Source organism: Nyctereutes procyonoides, unplaced genomic scaffold (genome assembly GCF_905146905.1).
Source record: "Nyctereutes procyonoides isolate TBG_1078 unplaced genomic scaffold, NYPRO_anot_genome, whole genome shotgun sequence".
Classification (NCBI taxonomy): domain Eukaryota; kingdom Metazoa; phylum Chordata; class Mammalia; order Carnivora; family Canidae; genus Nyctereutes; species Nyctereutes procyonoides.
In genome coordinates this window covers 53,079,667-53,101,319 of record NW_026575142.1, presented here as the reverse complement: position 1 = coordinate 53,101,319, position 21,653 = coordinate 53,079,667, and the positions used below count along the sequence as shown (strand labels likewise).

At 40.9% G+C, this 21,653-nt stretch overlaps 1 protein-coding gene across 5 annotated transcripts in view; it reads right to left on the bottom strand.

Annotated features, from left to right (window-relative positions):
* Positions 1–3,022: 3,022 nt before the first annotated feature.
* TP63 (tumor protein p63) overlaps positions 3,023–21,653 on the bottom strand; it is a 101,632-nt gene continuing 83,001 nt past the window's right edge. For 2 of the 5 annotated variants that reach the window (XM_055308504.1, XM_055308505.1), the window contains exons 9-12: positions 12,735–12,892; positions 10,440–10,584; positions 9,040–9,133; positions 3,023–5,673 (exon numbers count right to left, since the gene is read on the bottom strand). In XM_055308504.1, coding sequence (XP_055164479.1) covers positions 5,377–5,673; positions 9,040–9,133; positions 10,440–10,584; positions 12,735–12,892 — 694 coding nt within the window. In that variant the 3' untranslated portion in view covers positions 3,023–5,376. Of the gene's footprint in view, positions 5,674–9,039; positions 9,134–10,439; positions 10,585–12,734; positions 12,893–18,918; positions 20,335–21,653 lie in introns of those variants that run through there. The other 3 variants (XM_055308506.1, XM_055308507.1, XM_055308508.1) reach the window with 3 other exon arrangements.

The following is a 21,653-nucleotide window of genomic DNA, read 5'->3' as shown; positions in this document are numbered from 1 at the left end:
TAACAATTTTGAAACATCTTCCTCTCTCAATTTTAATCTCTTTGCCATTATGAAGAGAAAATGAAAAATTAGGAATTCTTATGAAAAACTAAAAGTGGATTACAAAGATGACAAAGATGAAGATTACAAAGACTCCTATACCTCCTTAAAAGAAGATGTGTTACTCTTGGGCAACACAGAAGACGACTAGATAATTGCGCAACAGTAGATTCATCTCACCACTGTTCTAGTTTTCTTACCATCCTTGATCTAGGCCAGTTGTCCAATAGGGCTGTAGTGAAAGTCATTTGTATAATTTTACATTGCCTAGTGGGCACATAAGATATAAAAGGAAACATAAAATGAATTCTAATATGTTTTACTTAATCCATGGGGTTACATTTTAACATGGAATCAACATAAAAATTATCAGTGAGCTATTTTATATTCTTTATTTTTATTCTAAGTCTCTGAAATCTAATGTGTATTTTGCACTTAAAGCACATCTCAATTTTATATAGCCACATTTCAAGTGATCAGAGTCACATGTAGCAAGTGGATACCATGTATTAGCACAATTTTGAACAATTCCATCATTCTTCCCTTTTTAAAAATTTTTGTCTTTTGTTTCTTGGTTCATTGGAATTGAGAAGTAATAATAGAGTAATTCCTACAATGGTAGAGAAAATGTCTCAAGATATGAAAAAGCAAAATCACTAGATTTTCATATTGCATGTTAGATTTATAAAGAGTCTCACAGGCCCTATGATAATTGCAAGACATAAATTTCATTTTTTAAAAGTAGTTTTGGATTGTTAAAACAATAAGAGAACAAATGTGAAAAAGAAAAGGGCCAAAGACTTAAAACAGACATCTCACTGAAAGAGATATACTTATGAAAAAAAGCATATGAAAAAATGCTCCACATACATCCTCAGGAAAATGCATATTAAAGCAATGAGATACCACTGCATATCTATTGGAATGGTCAAAGTCCAGAACACCAACACACCCAAAGGCTGGCAAGGATATGAAGCAACAGGAACTCTCATTCATTGCTGATGGGAAGTCAAAAAGGTCCAACCACTTTAGAAGACAGTTTGGCAGTTTCTTACAAAGCTAAGCAAATTCTTACCATGCAATCCACCAATCTCACTCTTTGGAATTACCCAAAGGAGTTGAGAATTTATTTTGCACTATTAGTGTGACAGGTAATTATTCAGCAAGTAGAATTTTACCATATAAATTTTGGGGACAAGAACTTGACCATCCTGTTTTTCTAAAATGACACAAGACCGTATTCTTTAATCATTCCCAAGCACCAAAATTTACCCCAGATGTTTCACGAGTAGACAGACGCTGAAGGTAGGTGTATATCAGAGGTAATTGGGAAAAAATGGATGATGTAGATACTTTATAGAGACTTTATTTATAATTGTCAAAACTTGGAAGCAACCAGGGTGTCTTTCAGTAAGTAAAAGGATAAAGAAACTGGTATATTCACACAATGGAATATTTATCAGCACTAAAAAGAAATGAACTATTAAGCCATGAAAAAGCATAGAGGAAGCTTAAATGCATGTGAAGAAGTGAAAGCAGTTCATCTGAAAAGACTCCATGCTGTGTGGTTCTACCTATAGAACACTCTGGAAGAGACAAAACCATGGAGATAGTAAGAGGATCGCCAGAGTTTTGGGGTAGGAGGGATGCATAGGCGGAGTACAGGGCAATTTCAGGGCAGTGAAACCACTCTCTGTGTGATACTATAAGGGTGGGTACATGTCACTGTATATTTGTCCAAACCCATAGAGTGTTCAGCACCAAGAATGAACTCTAATGTCACCCATGGACTTTGGGCGATAATGATGTGTCAATGCAGATTCCTCAATTGTACCGCTCTGGTGGGGGATGCTGATAATGAGGGTGGCTGTGAATGTGTGGAGTCAGAGGCCACATGGGATATCTCTCTGTACTATCCTCTCAATTTTGCTATGAAACACAAACTACACTAAAAAGTCTTAAAATGTTTTTTTAAAGTTTTTTCTTTGTGCTTCAGAAGACCTCCAAGAGACAGTAAAAGCCAAGAAGTGGCAATCTATATAAATGGCTAGAACTGCTCAAAAAATAAACTGCAATTGAGTTCAAAGTGCCTTAATAGTACAACAAGAATTAACCATTTTCTTTGCATTTTATTTTTCTTTCCCTAGAAACATGGCATCCATCATTTCATTTTGAGGGATCTATCACCTAGATTTTAAGGAATAAGTATTTTGAAACCTTTGGTACCCCTAATTTAAGCTGAACCTACTTTGCCTATAGGAATGTATACATTCATAATATGATTCTACATCTAAACAGGAAAACAAATGGATATTTTTAAGGTGTTGTATATTATATACAATGCTATTCTGTAATATTATTTAATAAATCTAAGGTATTAAACTGTTTTCCTGCCATCTAATGTTATAGCCCATAAAAGAACAACTTTCTCATTTCTTTAGTAAAAATTATTAAACCACTTTGATAGTAGATATTTTATTGGCTGAATGAATGTATATGATTGAAAGGTGATATTAACACTGAGTTTAAAGGGGAACGTGCCCTGAGCCTACCATCTGTAGTGTTGTTTTCACATACAACCAGGTAATCTGCACCCCTCCCCACACTGCTGAGGTCATTGCCATGTGAAGGTCACTAAATAGTACATGATAGGAATATCTGTAGTCTAGTCCCTGTTCCAAAGCAAACTGATTCTGATTTCAATGAAATAAAGTATCACATCTGGGAGTATCTCGTGTATCAAATGAGGATAGCTTGCTTCCTAGTCTTTCCTGCCTCATAGACTGGCATTTTCAAAATAAGAAAATAATGATTATTTGGTCTGAGGTGAGAAACATCAACATTTGAACCTCTGTAATGTTTCTTTCACTGCCTTTTCCTCTTTCTCAATGATAAAAACAAAACCAACGGACAGATGAACTGACAGATGCAGATACACACCCACACCCACCCACCCCCCCACACACACGCACCATCAACACCATTTTCTCAATGCATTTTTATTTATTTTTAAATTTTATTGCATGTCCTGGCAAACATAAATGGCTTATAATTTGCCTCTGGCTCACCAAAAGGCCATTACACAAAATACCAAAAGACAAGCAACAGAAGCTTAAAAAAAAGTATCACATCTATAAGAAAGAAATTTTCAAAACATTAATAAAGCATATAAAACATTTGACATTTGACTTTTGTACAATTATAAAAATAATAAAAAAAACACAACCTTTGACATTCAACATCCCACATATTGTATTTTAGGAGAATATCAAGAAAACAAAAGGCAAATGGATTTAATGAAGAAAGTTCTATTCTCCCTGTTTCCAATCACCTCAAACCAAAAACCCATCCACTTGTCAGCAGAGTGCACTGAGCTGAGGCCCTCTGCCTGTAGAATTCTACTAAGCTCACTCTCCACTTGTCTACTCTTCTTTTCCTAGCTACTCCTATACTCAAAGAGCAGAAGTTGCCACCAGGACATGAGGCCAGTAGTTGTGCTTAGCTTTGGCTAGTGCCAAACACATAAGATACAGTACAGGAACTTCTGAGTCCCTAGTGCTACTTGAACAGTGCTGAAATATCTCAGAAGAAGTCCTAGGTTTGTTCAAACCCTCAAGACAGTAGGGGAAGCCATCTGACCCCCCACGTATTGCCAAGGCACAGTTTTCATTCCCCCTCTTAGTAGGTTTTCAAAGTTGCATATTTTTTTTTCTACAAATTAACAGTGCCCCTTACCATTTAAGCACAATAAAACTTTGAAATCAAGGACTTACTCTCTTTAACATACAAAATAAAAATAATAATAAAAAACAACTTTCCTTCCCCCTATCTTACAGTTTATAGCCTTTTTTTTATTTGACATCATAGTCTTACCAAATGGTGTTTCCCTGAAAATATAAAAACAATAATAATAATAAAAAAAAGTTTCAGCTGTGGTTCTGGAAAACCCACTAACCCAAGAAGAAAATAAAAACTGAAACACAAAGTATGCAATTTCACACACAAAATATATATACACTTTTCAGATGAAACTCATACATTATCCTTTTGAGCAATGTTAGCCCTTTTGCACTTTAAAACAAAAGTGGAAGCTTATGTGCAATCATAGCCCTTTACCAGAATGCACAGAAGGATTTTAGATTTCATTGGTATATGTACAAAATATTTGTTTTAGAGTTTTTGGGGGAAAAAAGCATCTTTCTGAAAGATCTATAGGAATATTGTCACACATTTTCCCAAAGTCTGAAGATAACTCTCCATTTATGTGGTTCAAGCATCACCTCCATTGGAAGGCTTATTCCCTGATCTGTGGGGACATTTTTATGTCTATGACAGTCCAGAAGAGAGATGGACGGGAAACTCGATTCTCACAGTTATTTTCCAACAAAGTCAAACTCTTATTGATCAAAAATGAAAAATGATAGAGTGATCCAACTGATGCCACAGGAAAACTGGTCTAATAATTTTAGAATTTCACTACTCTTGTTTTAAACCTTGAAGAGAGAAAGATAAGCAAGCCTCTACTTGCAGAATGTTATATAATAGGAGGGTTTTCAAAAGAAGCATTTATCAAATAATATTGGCTGTGCTTCAAAAGGTATTTTAATAACCCCAAAGTGAACTGCCATCACTAGTAGTAATATCAGTAAAATAAAAAAACGCCAACATAGAGAACCATATACATATGTATACAGTCTCACCCATAATATACGCAATGTAAAAACTACTTGATCAACCCAAAAGTCTGATGTGGCTATTGTGTAGCATCAAACGAACGGAAGGGACATTTTTATGAGTCATGTGTGCCATCAAGCTGTAGATACCTATTACATACATGATACCCCATGAAAGAAAGGGTATAGATAAGCCATCCAAACAAGTAAATTAAAAAAAAATAAGTTGATAAGTGCAACTCCATTTCCTTTCCTTTAAATTACATTTAAACAATACTCAATGCCCCCACCCAAAAATATATACTGTATATTTATATATTTATATATATAGTCTTAGACTATAAGGGTGAAAATGCTTTATAAAAGTCAATGAGGAATCTTTGCAGCTTAAGGAGACACCCACTGCTCTTTTGCTCACTTCCACCTACACATGACAACTTCAGTCCTGCAAGCAATAGATTTGAAGGCTTAAAGCCAGAACCAGAATCAGATGCCAGGCTGGACATTAGATCAAAGAGACCCTCTTACTTCTTCCTCCCTTAAGGAGGCAGACTGAGAAGAGGAAGAAGAGGAGCTAGGGAAAATGCTTCGAAGGTCAAGTACTAGCGCCCTGTAGGGAGGCAGACAGATGGGGAGAGGATGGGAAGAGTTCACACCCTGGTGCTCACTCCCCCTCTTCCTTGATGCGCTGTTGCTTGTTGCGACGAGCATCCATGTCAAAGTTGAAGTCGTTCCACTCATCACGGGGTGGGAAGGAGATGGTCTGGCGCAGGGTGAAGCGCACGGCGTCTATAACGCGCTCGCCCCGGGTCTCGCTGGAGCCCACGCTGACTGTAGAGGCGCCACTTGGGGTCCGCAGGAGGTGGGGAGGGGAGGAGAAGTCGTGGAGCTGCCTGTGGTCCAGGATGCCCTTCCAGATGGCGTGGCGAAATTGCTCAGGGATTTTTAGGCTTGCCAAATCCTGTGCGATAGGGAAGGGAATCGGGGAGGATTAGGACAAAGGGACAAGCGGACATTGAGTCCACATCATTTTGTCATTCCCAGTGTCAGATCCAATTGACCTGGATTTATTGATTCTACTTTGGAAAACGTAACTGGTTCTCAATAGCCTTTGGCATTACATATAACTAAGCAAAAGGTACAGCCTTCAGGTGCCATCTCTGTCTGTGGATAACACTCCACTTATTCTCCCCTGGTCTCAGGTTCTTTGCTGGTAAATCAGGGTTAGTAGTTAGATCAGAGGGCAAAAATCCTAAAACGAAAACATAAAATAAGAGTACCTTCTGACTCTTAAATCTACCTGGCTCCGGGGCAACCCTGGTGACTTAGTGGCGCCTTCAGCTTAGGGCATGATCCTGGAGACCTGGGATCGAGTTCCATGTCCGGCTCCCTGCATGGAGCCTGCTTCTCCCTCTGCCTGTGTCTCTGCCTCTCTCTCTCTCTCTCATGAATAAATAAATAAATAAATAAATAAATAAATAAATAAATAAATAAATAAATAAATAAATAAATAAAATGTTTAAAAAAAATCTACCTGGCTCTAATCACTAGAAGGGATGTTAACGGATCATTGCCACCACTCAAATGAGTAGATGAGGATGAAAGATGCCTAACAGGGAGCAGCTCGGGTGGCTCAGCGGTTTAGCGCCGCCTTCAGCCCGGGGCATGATCCTGGAGACCCGGGATCGAGTCCCACTTTGGGGTCCCTGCATGCAGCCTGCTTCTCCCTCTGCCTGTGTCTCTGCCTCTCTCCCCCCCACCCCCCATGTCGCTCATGAATAAATAAAATCTTTAAAAAAATAGATCTCCAACAGGTAATGAACACTTTCTAAATGCCAGGCACCTAACTAATTATTTGACATTCATGATCTCATTTAACGCTCAGATTAGTGGCAGATACCCTTGCACCTGTTTTATAGATCGAAAAGCTGAAGGTCAGAGTGGTTGACCAAGTCTAAAGTTACACGATTAAAGTAAATGATTTGGGGATTCAGGACAGCCTCTGAGCCTACCACTGCCCTAACGGCCAGAAGGCCGCTTGGTGTTTGGATAAATCAGGGCATCCAAATGCAGGTATGTGTCCACATTCTAGGAATGGGTGTAGAAGGCATTACAAATATGCTTGATCTTAACTAACTTGGTGACATTGGTCACATTTATCTGCCTTCTCTCTTCATGAACTTGCTTGGGCAATGGCTCACATCTTTTATGAAGCAGCATGGTGGGCAGAAAGAACACTGTGCTTGCAGGAAGAAAACCTTGACAGAGGTCCTAATTCTGTCACTGACTGGCTCAGACTTTCTTCCTGCCATTTTTCCCTTCTGGCTTCAGTTTCTTCCTTGGTAAAAGGGAATTTCTTCTGTGGTCAACACATATTATGGGCTTGGATGTAAATACGGATGTGAAAGTATTTTGCATATTATAAACCACATGATCAAAAGCTTAACCACTTGCATTACTATATTAAATTGTTATTAACCCATCCCAGCATCCTAGAGGGGATACTCATGAAAACTCCCCAATTTAACCACATTCTTTTTTTCCAGGAAGGGATGCCAAATAACTCAGACAGGTGTTGAGAGACAAGCTGGAAAAGAGGTTTCTATTTCCAGTAATGAGAGGGAAGAAGCTGAGGCAAGGATGCAGAAATAAGACAGCCTCCCAGTTATTTCCCAGTTTGGATGTCCGTAGTTTGGGTCCTCCGATTTCCAAGCTAGCAGAAGAATACACTATAAAGAAGGCAACCCCCACATAGATAAGGAAGCATAACTATGCTTCTGAAACTCTCAATAAGTCCAGAACTCTGTAAACTGCCCTTCATCTAGCTGCATGATTCTCTGGATAGATCTGAACTTACAACTGACAGGTAAGGAAGCTGTGGCCCAGACCCTGGCACAAGACCTAGCCAACATCAGCAGAGGGGGACTTATGGAGGACATCTCCAGATCCTAATAGCCAAGGGAGCATCCTGGCATACCCCCAGTGGGGACAGTCAGCAAATGGAAGACATAATTCTAAAAATATAGGGAACGGATAAATTCCCTGTTCTATCACGTAGGACTGTCAAGCACAGGGCAACTCTGTTCTATTCAATGGATGGAAATTATTGTGAAACCTGAAACTGAAACCTAAACTGAAACCTCCTGAAACTTACTCTTAAGGTTTTCTCTATAGTTTTCAGTTATAATTTATTCCATGAGGAGCAGCAGCCAGGGTGATTTTGGGGCGGGGGGAGGAGGGCATAGGGGCAGTATGGCATATACTTGTCATCATGGGGCTGGGGCATTCTCATGCTGCAGGGGCATCTCTAGCATCGGTGCTCAAGGAGGGGAAAGAAGAGATCCCAACTAGAGAAGCAGCAGCAGAGGCAGACAGTATCTTCTTCCACCAGTCCAAAGGGCCCTCTGGAAGCTGGAAAAGAGGATAGTAAACCCCAAAGAGAGCAGCATGAAGAGCAGCCTGGAAGGAAAATCAGATTGCTATAAACCAGAACAATACAAGTTCCCATGTGAGCAGTTCAAGAAGCGGTGAAGGAAGGAAGAAAAAGTCCCCTTCTCTCCAGCTTGCTCCAAAAGACCAAGAACATCAAAGCCAGAGGGAGTGATGCTGAGCTCAATTTGATAAACTGAGGCTCAGTCAGGCAAAAGGATAACCCCAAGGTCTCATTATTACTAAAAAGCATGGATGGGACTTGAACCATGACCAACGACCTTGCTCAATGGTCAGGGATGGCTTGGACCTCTTCTGATAGAATTGAAAATAAATGAACACATGGTTCGGAGAGGAATAGCTGAATCCTCCTTAAGGTATGACTTTAAAGAAAGGTAGAAGAAGCCAGTTAATAGGGTTAAAGACCAGAAGCTTCCACTTCAGGGCTCTATTCCTGGTTCTGTCCTCACTCATCACGTGAATAATTCTGCTGTGGTCTCTCCATGTTTTAAAGTGAGAATACTATCACTTGCTTCCTTCTAGTCTCACACAGATTAATGAGAACCATCTAAAAAGTTCTCTGAGTTCTTCAGAGGTTATAAATTACATGGAGGCGGGAACTGGATTTCCTCTTTCCCACTCTGAATAGAGCATTCATGCAACAGACAAGTGTTGGCTGACCTGCCGAGCAGAGGGACTGGTTGCTATGCTCCTCATGTATGTAGGTTGAGGCCTGGGAATATTTCTAATCTGGTCATGGTTTCCACCAAAATTGAAGATTGAGGGTATGATTAAAAACAAATGTTAAAACCAGGGGGAACTGAACTACTGGGTGGATGTCACCAGAGGGAGAAAAGGAAGAAATAAAACTCAAGAGAAAAGTCTAACAATTACTTACATCCATGGAGTAATGCTCAATCTGATAGATGGTGGTCAGCCCCTGGGTCGTGAAATAGTCCAGACATGATGAACAGCCCAACCTCGCTAAGAAACTGCAGAGGGAGGAGGGAAGAGGAAGGAGGAAACAGAAAAAGAAAGTTCACCCCAACTGCATTGGCGAGATAAAGGAAAAACCCAACATTTTGCCCTGGGATGCCCTACAGGAGAGACTAGGGGCAGATGAGATAAATCTTATGTGGGCCTTGGATTGGAGGTTTGGGAATGGTTAGTGGCTTGAACTTGAGGTCTATAGAAATCAAAATCAACTACAAGGATTCGTGCAGAGCAGCGATTTCCAAATAAATAGTGATTGGTGGAATTTTAGGGGTTTATACGGGTAAGTGCCTTAGGAGCCATTGCAGGGGGTGAAAGGAAGGAGTCCAGTGGTCAGGTTCCCAGCGCTCTTGCCTCCTGCCTCTTCACTTCCAAAAGAGCACCTGTACTTGAATTGCTTTGCATTGGGTGTTCCTGAGAATGGTCCACATGGCTAAGAAACACTGGAGGCCACTATGGTATGAAGTCGTTAGTGCTTTCTGATTTAGGTCCTACGCAGAATTCAGACCCCTCCTTTTAGGTGCTGGCACCATCACAGAGCCCCAGGCTGGGCGGCACAAGCCATGCACTTTGCCATCTCTCTGACTGATGCTGCCGTGTACGGCTGCATCAGTCACATGGGGTTCAACACACATTGTTCCAGCAGCCCAATGAAAGGACACACGAAGCAGGGGCAGGCGATGCACACTAGGCATGAGATGTGGCACCCGCTCTTGCCTCTGTGGGAAAAGATCTCCCAGGCTTCCTGTATTTCTTTCTTCTGGCTGTGTGAACCCCCTTGCCTGGAGCATGCCTACTTGGCCTATGGCAAAGCAGCAGCGGCCATCAGGTTCTTGAAAGTCCCCGTGGTTTTTGCAAACACTAGAACTTGTTTATGCACATCCCCTTCCCATGTAACGAGGCCACGGTGGCTGAGAGCTATGAGTCCTGGAGAACGGGAAAGGGAGCAAGATAGCAAGTTTACTGCCCTTCTGGGAACCCCAGCCCTGAGCACCAATTTGAAGGCCATACTGACCATGTAACACTCTGAGGGAGGAGGATGGGGTAAGTGAAGATGGGGGAAACAGGCATGAAAAATGATATGCCTATCAACTCGCATTTTCACTTTTTTTCCCATGAGGATCACAGTGTTTTCCTCAAACACCGCTGACCGCTCCACAGATCAGAGGTAGCAGTGCTGAACTTCCACCATGGGAAGGGCTGTTTTCTTTTCTCCCAACTGCATCATGAGCTCTGACAGTGTCCACCCTCCGCCACCCAGAGTTGCTTAGGCCAGGCCCCCAAGGGCACATGTCGTGGACTCACCTGACAAGGCTGCAATCTGTGGGGTACGGAGGTGGGGGAGTGCAGTGGGAGGTGGATGGCATGGAGAGTGGGGGAGGGAGGGCCTGGGTGGGGCTGAGTCCATTCATGTCTCCAGCCATTGGCATGTGGGTGCCCATCATAGGAACTGAACAGAAGCAGGAGGAACAGAGAGGGTTACTGCCGTCATCAACACCAGCTTCCCAGTGGTCCATCTTGCCTGGTTTAACGTAACCAAGGACCTCATTCACCAGCCTTCCTGTTCAGCCTTCTCTCTCATTGCACCCCATCACGCACCCTGCCTCTCATCCAACAGAACAGTCACCAAACTCCAGACTAATTCCACACTTTGCAACCTTTGCATGTTCTCTTGGGACAATCTCCCCCTGCTTCTCTCCCTGCTTCTATTGCTCTAACTGCTCATTACTCCTGATGTTAACATACTCCTCTTTGCATTTGCCTTCATGGGCTATATCTCTGTCTCTCTCATTGGGCTAATTCCTCAAGCACGGAGATTAAACCTTGTACACATCTCCGATCCCCACAAACTCTAGCACAGTGCCTGGCACAGATCATATGCTCGGTAAACTGAGGTGCAGTGAACGCACGCGGAGATCTGTGAATGAGAGAGTGACATCTAGAATATTTGTCTGGGGACAGGAGGATTTTTTGCAATATTCAGGAACCATAGGTCTAATAAGGAGGGATGAAATGAAAGATTCCAGCTCTTTCTTATGGTCCATTTCTGAATTGTAGTCAGGGACACAGCAACACGGATTGGTTTTTTACTAAACTACGAACTGGAAACATTTACCTATTGAGAAGAAAAGCTTACTACTGATAATATTTACAAAACAAATTTTGTCTTTGGGTCAACAAAAGAGCAAAGGTACATATCTACAAAAAGGTTAATGCAATTTGCTTTTATTTTAGCAAATACTCATATGTCAAAGAGGAAAGGCCTCTGCCACTAACAGGCCAGCCTGTTGGGAGCATGGGATTATCACATCTCATCAGTTTTCCCTCTGACTTTGCTGACGGCTATCAAAGAAAAATTGTGAAATGTCAATGAGGAGAAGCAGGCAAACTGTAAGTTACACAAATGTGAAGGAACAAAAGGACTCTAAGATGTCACAAGGAAGAAAATAAAGTAAAAACACACATGGTGCTTTTTCCTTTTACTATCAAAGCAGCAGACCTGTCAAGGGGTGAGGATTTGAGCCTTAGGATGCATTGATCACTAGTCTGAGAGCGGTCTGGCTCTCAAGTCTTTGTTGCCAGACCAGGCAACTGTACCGCATACACTCTATCTCATGTGAATCTGAATGTTTGCCATCAGACCATAGAGTCACAATCCTGCTTCCCTAACTTCTTAAAACAAAAACAAGACCCCTTAGTCTCTTCGAGACAATACTGAAATGCACCTTAAAAGGCTTGATCAGAATAATCAAGGATTTCAAAGGACAAGACCGAGGCCTTGTTTTCTGAGGGCAGTGCTTGGGTTCTGCATCCCTGAGGGTTTTCGACATCCTCCTGCACTTTTACCTCCTTCTGTCTTTCTCTAGTTTGGGCAGCCACTCTGCTAGATTTTGTTCCAGCGGATAAGCTAATTCTATTTACAGCAAAGCTATACAGCAATCGTCACCCATCTGGAGGCCCGATTCTCACAGTAGCCTCTTATGCTTAGTTGATGCGAGGAATCTGCGCGTGAATAAGTGAAAGGGGGACGCCCTTCTCTAGGCCAGCTCCTAACTGACTGTGTGCGGGCGGAGCAGACAAGCTGAGAAGGCCAAGATCACAGGGACACAGAACCGTAAGATGTTCAACGTGCAGCGCGGTAATCTTGTGAAGGGAAACGGAGCAGGAGAGCACAGAGGGGACCTGCCCACTGCCCACCGTCGCACAGTTCATACCGCCACGGAGTCCAGACTGCCGTCTATGGCTCTGGACTCTGAGGCCTACCACACCATGCATCCTCCCACCTGCTGGGTGTACCCCCTTTTTGCTTTCTCAAAGGAGGGAGCCGGTGGGCCCCCGTCCAGGTTGAAAGTGGACCGTGGCTGTCACATGGATCCTCTTCCCTCCTCTACCTCTACCGCTGTCCTTTGTCACGAATTGCACTCTTCAAAAGTAACAGAATGTTCCTCGTGAGAAACTCATGCCCCTTGGCTGTGATCTGCTGTCCCACTGTGCCCCTACTGGGCCCAGGAGCAAGCCTGTCCCCCATCCCGGAGCAGGGTCTTCCCCAGCGCCAGCCCCCAGGACCCCCAAAGAGCAGCAAAAGGGAGGCGCTCTTACTGTTGGCTCCCATGCCGTCGGGGATGGTGGTGGGAGTGAGCGCGTTGCGCTGCTGCGGGTTGATCAGCTGGCTCACGGACGGCAGCTTGTTCATGCTGTTCATTTTGTTCAGAGGTGGGGAGCTGTTGCCGTACGTAGACTGAGACTGCATCGAGGTCCTGGGAACACAGACACGGGAAGGATGGTGAGCGTGTGACACTGATGAGGTGGGACTGGTCAGACTCCACAGGCCTCAGATGAAGCTGGGCCTTGAACTCTATATGCTTGCAAAAATACTCCTCAGAGCTCTATTTGTGTCTCCACCTGAGAACGTATTTCTTTTTTCTTTTTAATGAGGAAGGGATTGCAAGGCTATCATCAAATCATATTTTTTTTTTCCTGAATGTATGGAGTACAAAGTTGAATGTCTTCCTAAAGAATCTCTCTTTTGGGGGGGGTGTATAATTACATCTTGTTTCTGCCTCTCTATTTTTTTTCCTCCATCCCTTTCTCCTCTCTTGCCCTGCAAGTCAAACAAACTTGAAAATCAATAAGGGAAAAGAACTTGGTGAAGACCCACAGGCTTATGAAAGACATGCAGATGCCAATTTCAAACTGCAGCTGAGGCCCTTTCATTTGCAGCCTCCTGGGCCATTTGGAAGAGGCAGAAAATAAGGGCAAAGCCAATCACACGGGGAATTTTGGCAGCACAGCCTGCTGTCACACGGAGGGCCCCACGTCAGAAACGTGCTTTCTCAGCTTAGATGTTCACAGGCCACGAGAGCACCTACGGGGAGGCCAACAGCCTCTCCACACAGGAGAAGCCTGGAGCCCAGACAACTATTCTACTGACTTTTGACAAGTCTCCTGGGAGACAAAGGGAAAAAAAAAATTCCGTTCAGCATAACTTCAATTTGGAAATTTACTGGGATTGGTTGGTCATATGATGCATTATATTACATACAATATTCCCTACTCAACTTCTATCCCTCACTTTTCCTCTGATTGTAGAACTAGTAATTTCTACTATAATCATAGTAGGAGAGAGCATTAGAAAATCAAAGTTTAAGACTCTCTCTAGCAGATATTAGAAACCATTGTTCCGTGGGTGGGCCACGAAACATCTTTGCATTTGTTTTCTCACAAGAAAGCCATATGAACTAAATACATATAGAGCTGGATGTTAGAGGTAGAAAAGCTGGTAGGAAACAGTCCCACCTGTGAGATGTTCATAGACTAGTGGGTACATGGGGATAACAATCCAACCTACCTTGTAGGGTATCGAGAGAACTGGAAAGGAGAAGATGAAGAACTTTATAGACTATATGGAATTTGTAGTGAATAATTGCTGTGACCACAGAATGAAGACTGGGCTTGAGCTTGTTTCTAACTCATGGTGAGAAACACTCCCCCCTTTTACAATCGTCCAATAAAATGCATTATTTTCTGTATCTTTCCTCTCTGCAGCCATATTTGTAGTAGTGGACAGAGGAAAAATAAAGTTCTCTGAGTTTTATTACAGATCTATAAAATACAAAATTTTGAGGGCTGTTTAAATGGACCCAGGTTCCAGACAAACATAATATAGTAATGTCTGAAAGAATAATAAAAGGTGGCTCTAGCATTTGAAGGCTACAGTAGGACTACACTTGGGCTTTGAAGCTGCCGCTCTGCATTCTCCATAATTACACAAAACAGGGAAGGCTCCATTCCTTATCACTGGAGAGCCGCAGCTAGAAGGAATTCAAACAATATGCTGTGTACACATTTGCATAAATACGTATGACAGTTGATGTACAATTAACAATTCAGCTGCATTTTACAATTATTGATTTTAAGATAGGAGGGCATTGATTTTTCTCTTTAGACTTTTTTTAAGAACTCACAATATTATAGGTCCATATCGTATAAACAGGTGTTTATATAGTAAGTCCTCCCAGCTCAAGACACTTCAGATTACTAAGTTCTCCTTTATCCATTTTCTGAGTGATTGCCACATCCCTATGGAGGAGAACATAGTGTGGCAGGGCAGAGATGAACAGAAATTATTGTCTGTTTTACATAGGTGTAAACATAAGGTCCTAAAAACAAATGTACATAAATCCATACTAGTAAATGATGAGTTGAAAGGTCTCTTGGCTCCTAGTCCAAGACTTTCTTTCTTTCATTCTATGGCAACTTCCCAGAAATAAGACAGTAGTGTGCAGTAAGTTACAGAATCGAGACATGGGACACCTGAGTGGTTCAGCGGTTGAGCGTCTGCCTTTGGCTCAGGGCATGATCCTGTATTCCTGAGATCAAGTCCCACATCAGGCTCCTTGCATGGAGCCTGCTTCTCCTCCCTCTCTGCCTGTGTCTCTGCCTCTCTTTCTGTGTCTCTCGTGAATGAATAAATCATTTTTTAAAAAAAATGGGTGAAGTGGTAAGAGGAATGTAGATGACCAATGTATAGTTGGGGCAAGGGCTATAGCAAAGGCAGTCTCCCCAACTATCATCGAATCCACTCTATCCCTGCATGGAAGTCTTGCATTAAGAGTCAGCACTTTGGATATACTGAGGAACATTTGTAAATCCAAATGGTCTTAGAGAAGTATGGAAAAGCACGGTATATGGCAGCCAAGAGTTGCTTTGCCAGGTACTTCTTCTCTTTGCCCACAACAAAGTACCTAAGATGCCAGGGTATTCAGACACCAGAGACAGGTTGGTCTTCTATAACGTAAAGGGACCTCTTTCTCTCTCATTCCCCAAAATCAGTCAAATGCAATCAAGAGCTAATGGAAGCACTGCTTGAACCACTGATGTCCATCATTAGGAAAATAAAAATATGTTTGAAAGTTTTGCATTTTCCCAGACTCTTTATTATAATACATTCCTTCTTCCAAATCATTTTTAATAATTTTTTTAAGATTTTATTTATTCATTCATGAGAGACATAGAGAGAGAGAAAGAGGCAGAGACACAGGTAGAGGGAGAAGCAGGCTCCATGCAGGGAGCCCGACATGGGACTCGATCCTAGGTCTCCAGGATCCCACCCTGGGCTGAAGGCAGCACCAAACCGCTGAGCCACTGGGGCTGCCCTCCTTCTTCCAAATCCTAAACATCCCTTCTCTGTTTCGTTTTTGTGGGTCTTTATTTTTTTACCATTTTATTAGGTCACTATTATGAGCAGCTTTAACTAGTTTAGGAAGTTAGCTCAAAAACCACAGATGAACAAAGAAGGAACATGAATTCTGGAGTTAACCAAAACATCCAGGTTTAGACGTTTAGGTTCTAACTTACACAAATTAATTGATCTGGCATAAAATAATTGACTTCGGATATTATGTAAAGTCTCTGGAGTCTCATTTCCTTAATCTGTAGATCAGATATTATACTTATTCTAGAAAAGGTGCTATGAAGACTAGCATGAAATAATATGGAAATGATACAGAAACAACGGACGTGTCCACTGAAATGTGAATGGATAAAGATGTGATGTATGTATAGATAACTCTACCTATCTATTTAGCTATATAATAGAATATTACTCAGCCATAAAAAGAATGAGATCTTGCCATTTGTGACAAAATGAATGGACCTAGAGGGTATTATGTAGGGCGAAATAGGTCATATAGAAAAAAAATATGGCATGATTTTACCTATATGTGGAACCTAAAAGTAAAATTAACGAACAAATGAAACAAAACAAAAATAAGTCCATAAATACAGAGAACAACCTGGTGGCTGTCAGAGGGGAGAAAGGTTGAAGAGATGAGCTAAGTAGGTGAAGGAGATTAAAAGTTACAAGCTTCCAGTTATAAAATAAATGTCTCAGGGATGTAAAGTACAGCATAGGGAATAGAGTCAATAATACAGTAATAACTCTGTATGGTGACAGATGGTGACCACACTTAACACGGTGAGCATTCTGTAGTGTATATAAATGTCAAATCACTGTGTTGTACACCTGGAATAATATAATATTGTATGTGAACTATACTTCAATTTAAAAAATAATGGATTTGTAAAAATAATTTAAAAATAAAAAATTAAAAGATATTTCATTCTTTATAGAAAAAAAGGATTAAATTAGATTATGTAAGAGCCCTGGACGTTGTCGTATAATTTATAGATGCTCAAGAAACAATGGTTCATTGAACTCTTACCCTGCAGGACCAAATGTTTCATACTCTAGTGTTTGGTCAAGGGGATGAGAGGCATCAGTTAAACAATTAACAGGAGGAAGTGGCAAGGATTCTCACTTGAACAAATCCAGGATTTAGGTTGAGTGGATGAAAGGGGACAAGAGAGTGCAAACAAGTAAAAAATTCTGAATGCCTCTCCTTTAATGTGGAAGAGAGGGTTAAAGACACAGGGAGCATGGTCAGGCCAGTCTGTTTATTATTCAGCTTGCAATGTCTGAAATACAGAGTATTCTGATAAGCTCTATGTACCACAGAAAAAGGAGTGAAGCTGAATAAATCTGTGACCAATTTAAAGGCCTTGAAAAACCACCTTTTTTCCCTCTTTACACATATAATGTCATAGTTCTTGAATGTACAATCCTAAAGATTACTGGGGAATTTGAAGAGAAGGAAAAAGTGTTCAAGGACAACAGGATCTGTGGCACTATGAGTTTTTTACCCACTATTCCCCAACACACACACACACACACCCCAAAACTGGAAAAAGTGAGAATATAACTATCCTCAGAAAAACAACCAGGTGTCAGTTCAGACTGTTTTCTCTAGAGGAGTACTAGATTTTTCCAGGAACCCAACATAACAGAAATATAGAAAGGTATACTTCATGTATTTCTAGTTTTGAAGAGAAATCCTGAAAAAGTCAAGTCCCAATTCTTAATTCTAATGACTCAGTCTTCTGTGTAGATTGCTTAGAATAAAATTCAGTATCTCAGAGCTATAAGTGACATTTAGATCATCCAGGATTAAAAAATAGTTTTCCTGAATCCAAGCCTAGTGACTATCTATGTGACAGAGAGTCCAAATGCTTGAAAAGACACAAATTCAAAGTCATCTTCTCTGACTTGCTGGAGATACCTACAATTCAAGAAAAGGATTCTTCTTCTTTTATTTTATTTTTTCCTTAAGTCTCCCATTGCTAGTTAAAAAGTAACTCTTTAGTAGAACTGGTGATACCCCAGGGTAAATCTATTTCAGTAAACTATTTCTGGAGTGCAGAATCTGAGGAGGGAAAGTGATACTGTAGATAAAGCAAAACACCTATATGAGAAAGGTTAAAAAAAGGGAAGCCATGTAACTTCAGAAAAGGAGGTGTTCCTCCTCAACATTTTGTCCACTACTGTCCTGCCTGTAACCTTACTCTCTAGCTGGGTAATCTTGCTTTTTAAATAAAAAGGCATCATTGATTCTCTAGATAGATCAACTATAATTATAAAATATTTTCCATTAGTTCAAATACGTTAATTTATATGTCACTATTAAAAACTTACATAAAAATGGGGTGAAAGAAAAAAACTTGTGACAGAAAAGGCAAATGTTAAAAAAATAAACATATTCACTAACCCTTTTAGGGATTTGTGAACCCCTTGAAAGATGATTAGAAGGCTGTTACATTTATTGAAAATACCTTGCCAATATAACGAGCTTATCTGATTTTACTAATATGCTTTTATCTCAAATATAAAATATTTTATTAAGTATTTTTAAAGCTATTACATTAATTATTTTTATTCAGAAACAATGGTTTTTGAAGCGTTTAAAAACAGTTACTCAAAGATCAGAACATAGTGTAATTTAAAAAAAAATTGGACAATTGGTTCCATTACATATTTCTGGATGAATATTTGCTAATGCCTACATCACAGAAGCCAAATAATTTGGTAAACCTGGATTTGATTTAAGTTTGGCAACCTAAGTTATAGCTTGAGACTTGTTCAGAGATGTGGACAAATGATACCATAGTGCCTGACTCCTTATGATGAAATCAAACACCCATGGGGCTAAAATATATTTCAAGTTGGTGTAGGCACTGAAATGTATTTTTAGGACTGATGACCTTAATTCAGAGCATCTTAAGTAAAAACACCAAATACTGACAGAAGTGGAGACAGAACCAGTGACTATTCATTATTCTTGTTCTTTACACTTCCACGTGGTACAGCAAGCACTCAAATGTAAATATTCTAGTATTTAAGGAATTTAAAAAAAAAGGAAGAGAGACAGAAAAGAAAAACTGCAAGATGAACCAAGATGCAAAAGTTTATTGAAAATTAAAATCACACATCCATAAAGCAACAGCCTCAAAAACAAGAAATCATTGCTGTGATAACACAGAATAAAGGGCCGGTGATCTGGTGTGGGGAGACGTAGGGGAAGATTTTTAGTCTTCATACAATGACTTTTAAATACATTTTTAAAATGGAAAGAAATAGATTCTCTAAACTCCTGAGGAAAAAAAAATCAGTTACTCTTTCCATCTTTAAGTTTCAGACCAGCAGTGTTGATTTTAACGTGTGTCTACTTGGAAACCACTTAAATCAAATGTAAGTGTTGTGGACAAAGGAGTGTGAACAGTGCCAGCAATATGGCTAGTTATATGTAAGGACTGAGATATAGGGGCCCCAATAAACAAATTAGTCATAGATTTGGTGGAAAGGACTTTGAATTCCATTTTGGCCATTGAAAAATGGTCTATAACTGCCTGGAACAATATTACGGGGGTGGTTTTACCCTTCTATTAAAATGACAAAATAGGTTTATCTGCCTTGGGGTCTAGACAACAGCTTTGGGGGTAGGGCTCCAGGGTTTCTGTAAGCAAGGAAGACCATCATATCAGATGCCAACAAGGTGGCAGTGGTAGGATCTGACACAGTGTTCATGAACTTTCTATCTACATATGAGGGGAGGAGACTGATAATGCAGATTCTCAAAAAGAAGAAAAGAACCATCTCCCCACATTGGCTACTTACAGTAATTATCGTCTCTCTGCCCAGCAGTATACTTGACACCTTAGTGTGTTACTATTTGCAATATTATTGCATGACCAGCATTAAAATGGCCTGAGGCTCTTAATCGCCTACAATTTTCTTATGCACAGACAATAACAACTTTTTTCTCCTTTTCTTAAAAAGACATTTTAAGTTTGAGACCTGCTCAAAAAGCTTCTTTATGAGTTTTAGAAACACAACAGAAAGTAACAGAAAAGGGTTCCACTAACCATCGTAATGCCCCTCTTTCCAACCTGAGCCCCTCCCTTCTAAGAAAAAACACAAAAGCTCACCGACAAACACAGGGGTTCCTGACTGCCCAGTGCTAGATCTAAGGATGCAGAATCTGCAGAAAATGTCCTTTCTTGTAAGTTTTGAGTCCCTTCAAAAGATTTTCTTACTAGTGGCTGTGTGCCTTCAAGCAGTGGGGTCTCGGAGCCAAAGTGTCTTCAAGTCCTGCTTACGAGGGCTGGACACACACGCACACACGCACACGCGCGCACACATACGTACACGGGAACATAAGAAACACACACTCAAAATACAGATACGGGGCTCTACGGGTACACTGATCGGTTTGGAGGGCTGGAATGTCTAAAGAAGACGTCAGACTGTTTCGGGGTTTCTCTCCGGGACTCCAGAAGCTCATTCCTGAAGCAGGCTGAAAGGAGACTGCAGAGAGGAACCAGAGAAAAAGGAGAGGTGAAGGCTTTGGACTTCATATATCCACATCAACTGAATACAGAAACGCCCTCCTACCTTCATGATCACAGAAAGACAGAAGAGAATGCCTAGAAAGCTGTTTCTGCTTCTTCCTCATCATCCTCCTTTAAAATTTCTCAGAGAGGACTTCTCAAGATTTTTATGAAATGAGAGAAGGCAGTGGTAGTTAACCAGAAAATCAGAATCACCTGTGTAACTTTGAAAAAATCCTAGATCCCTCAGAGACCAGGCTGGGGCCCAGGCAGATATAGTTTTAACCAGTTCCACAAGTGATTCAGTTGAGGACTGCTGTGTCAGGGTAGGTCATGGTACTTAGTAAAGTGATGGCACATTGGACTCAATGAATTGAAAAATAATGCAGAGACAAGAATTAATTTTAATCTTTGGGAAAATGTCATCGGCCCAATTATGACACCTCGTTATTGTTCCTGTCTAGCCTAACTATGAAGCATGAAGAAATATGATCTTATCAGTCTGGGGGCTGCATCATCACCCACTTGTAAAGAACCTTTAATGAGCATTTTGTATGTGCCCAGAATGAGATGGATAAATATCTTAATCCTTTCAGTCACAAACTTGGCCTACAAATGCACATATCAAACTCATGAAAGCAACTTTTACATAATTAAGAAATCAATTATGCCACAAGGATGCCAGGAACAAATCCTTTTATTTTGCTAAAGATTGCACAACCCCATGATCTGTTTGGGAATTATTTCCCAGATGGCTTTTGAGTCACATTTGGTTATTCCTTGCAAAGGAACAAAGCCATTTTTACCTGCTTAGGGCTGGAATTCAGTCAACCATCCTCACCAGCAAGGACTGAGATCATCTTAAAGAATGTGCCAGCATACAAATTAGCAGGGAAGCAATTTATTCTCAGGTAAAGAACTATAGCTTGGACTTCTTGTTTGGATGTTATACTTTGGGGCCTCTCCTGGAGCAAGGGGCTGAATGAGACAACATGCAGAAATCATGTTTTCGTTATGATAAGAGTATATGGACCATAGGGGTTCAAACACTGAGACCTAGAGGTGAGATTCGTAGTGCAATGAGATATGAGAACCTAGAAAAGTGATTTAATCTACCTGAATTTAATTAGTCTGAGGTTTTTCCTCATTACCAATTCAAAGCTAATAACTCTCTGCCCTAACAATTGTCTAACACAGCTGTGAAATTCAGAAAGTAACGCTGTGTAAACTATAAAAGCTGTGCAGGTCCCTTGACCTATAAGGCTGAACCAAATGAAACTGTCAATATCCACCTAT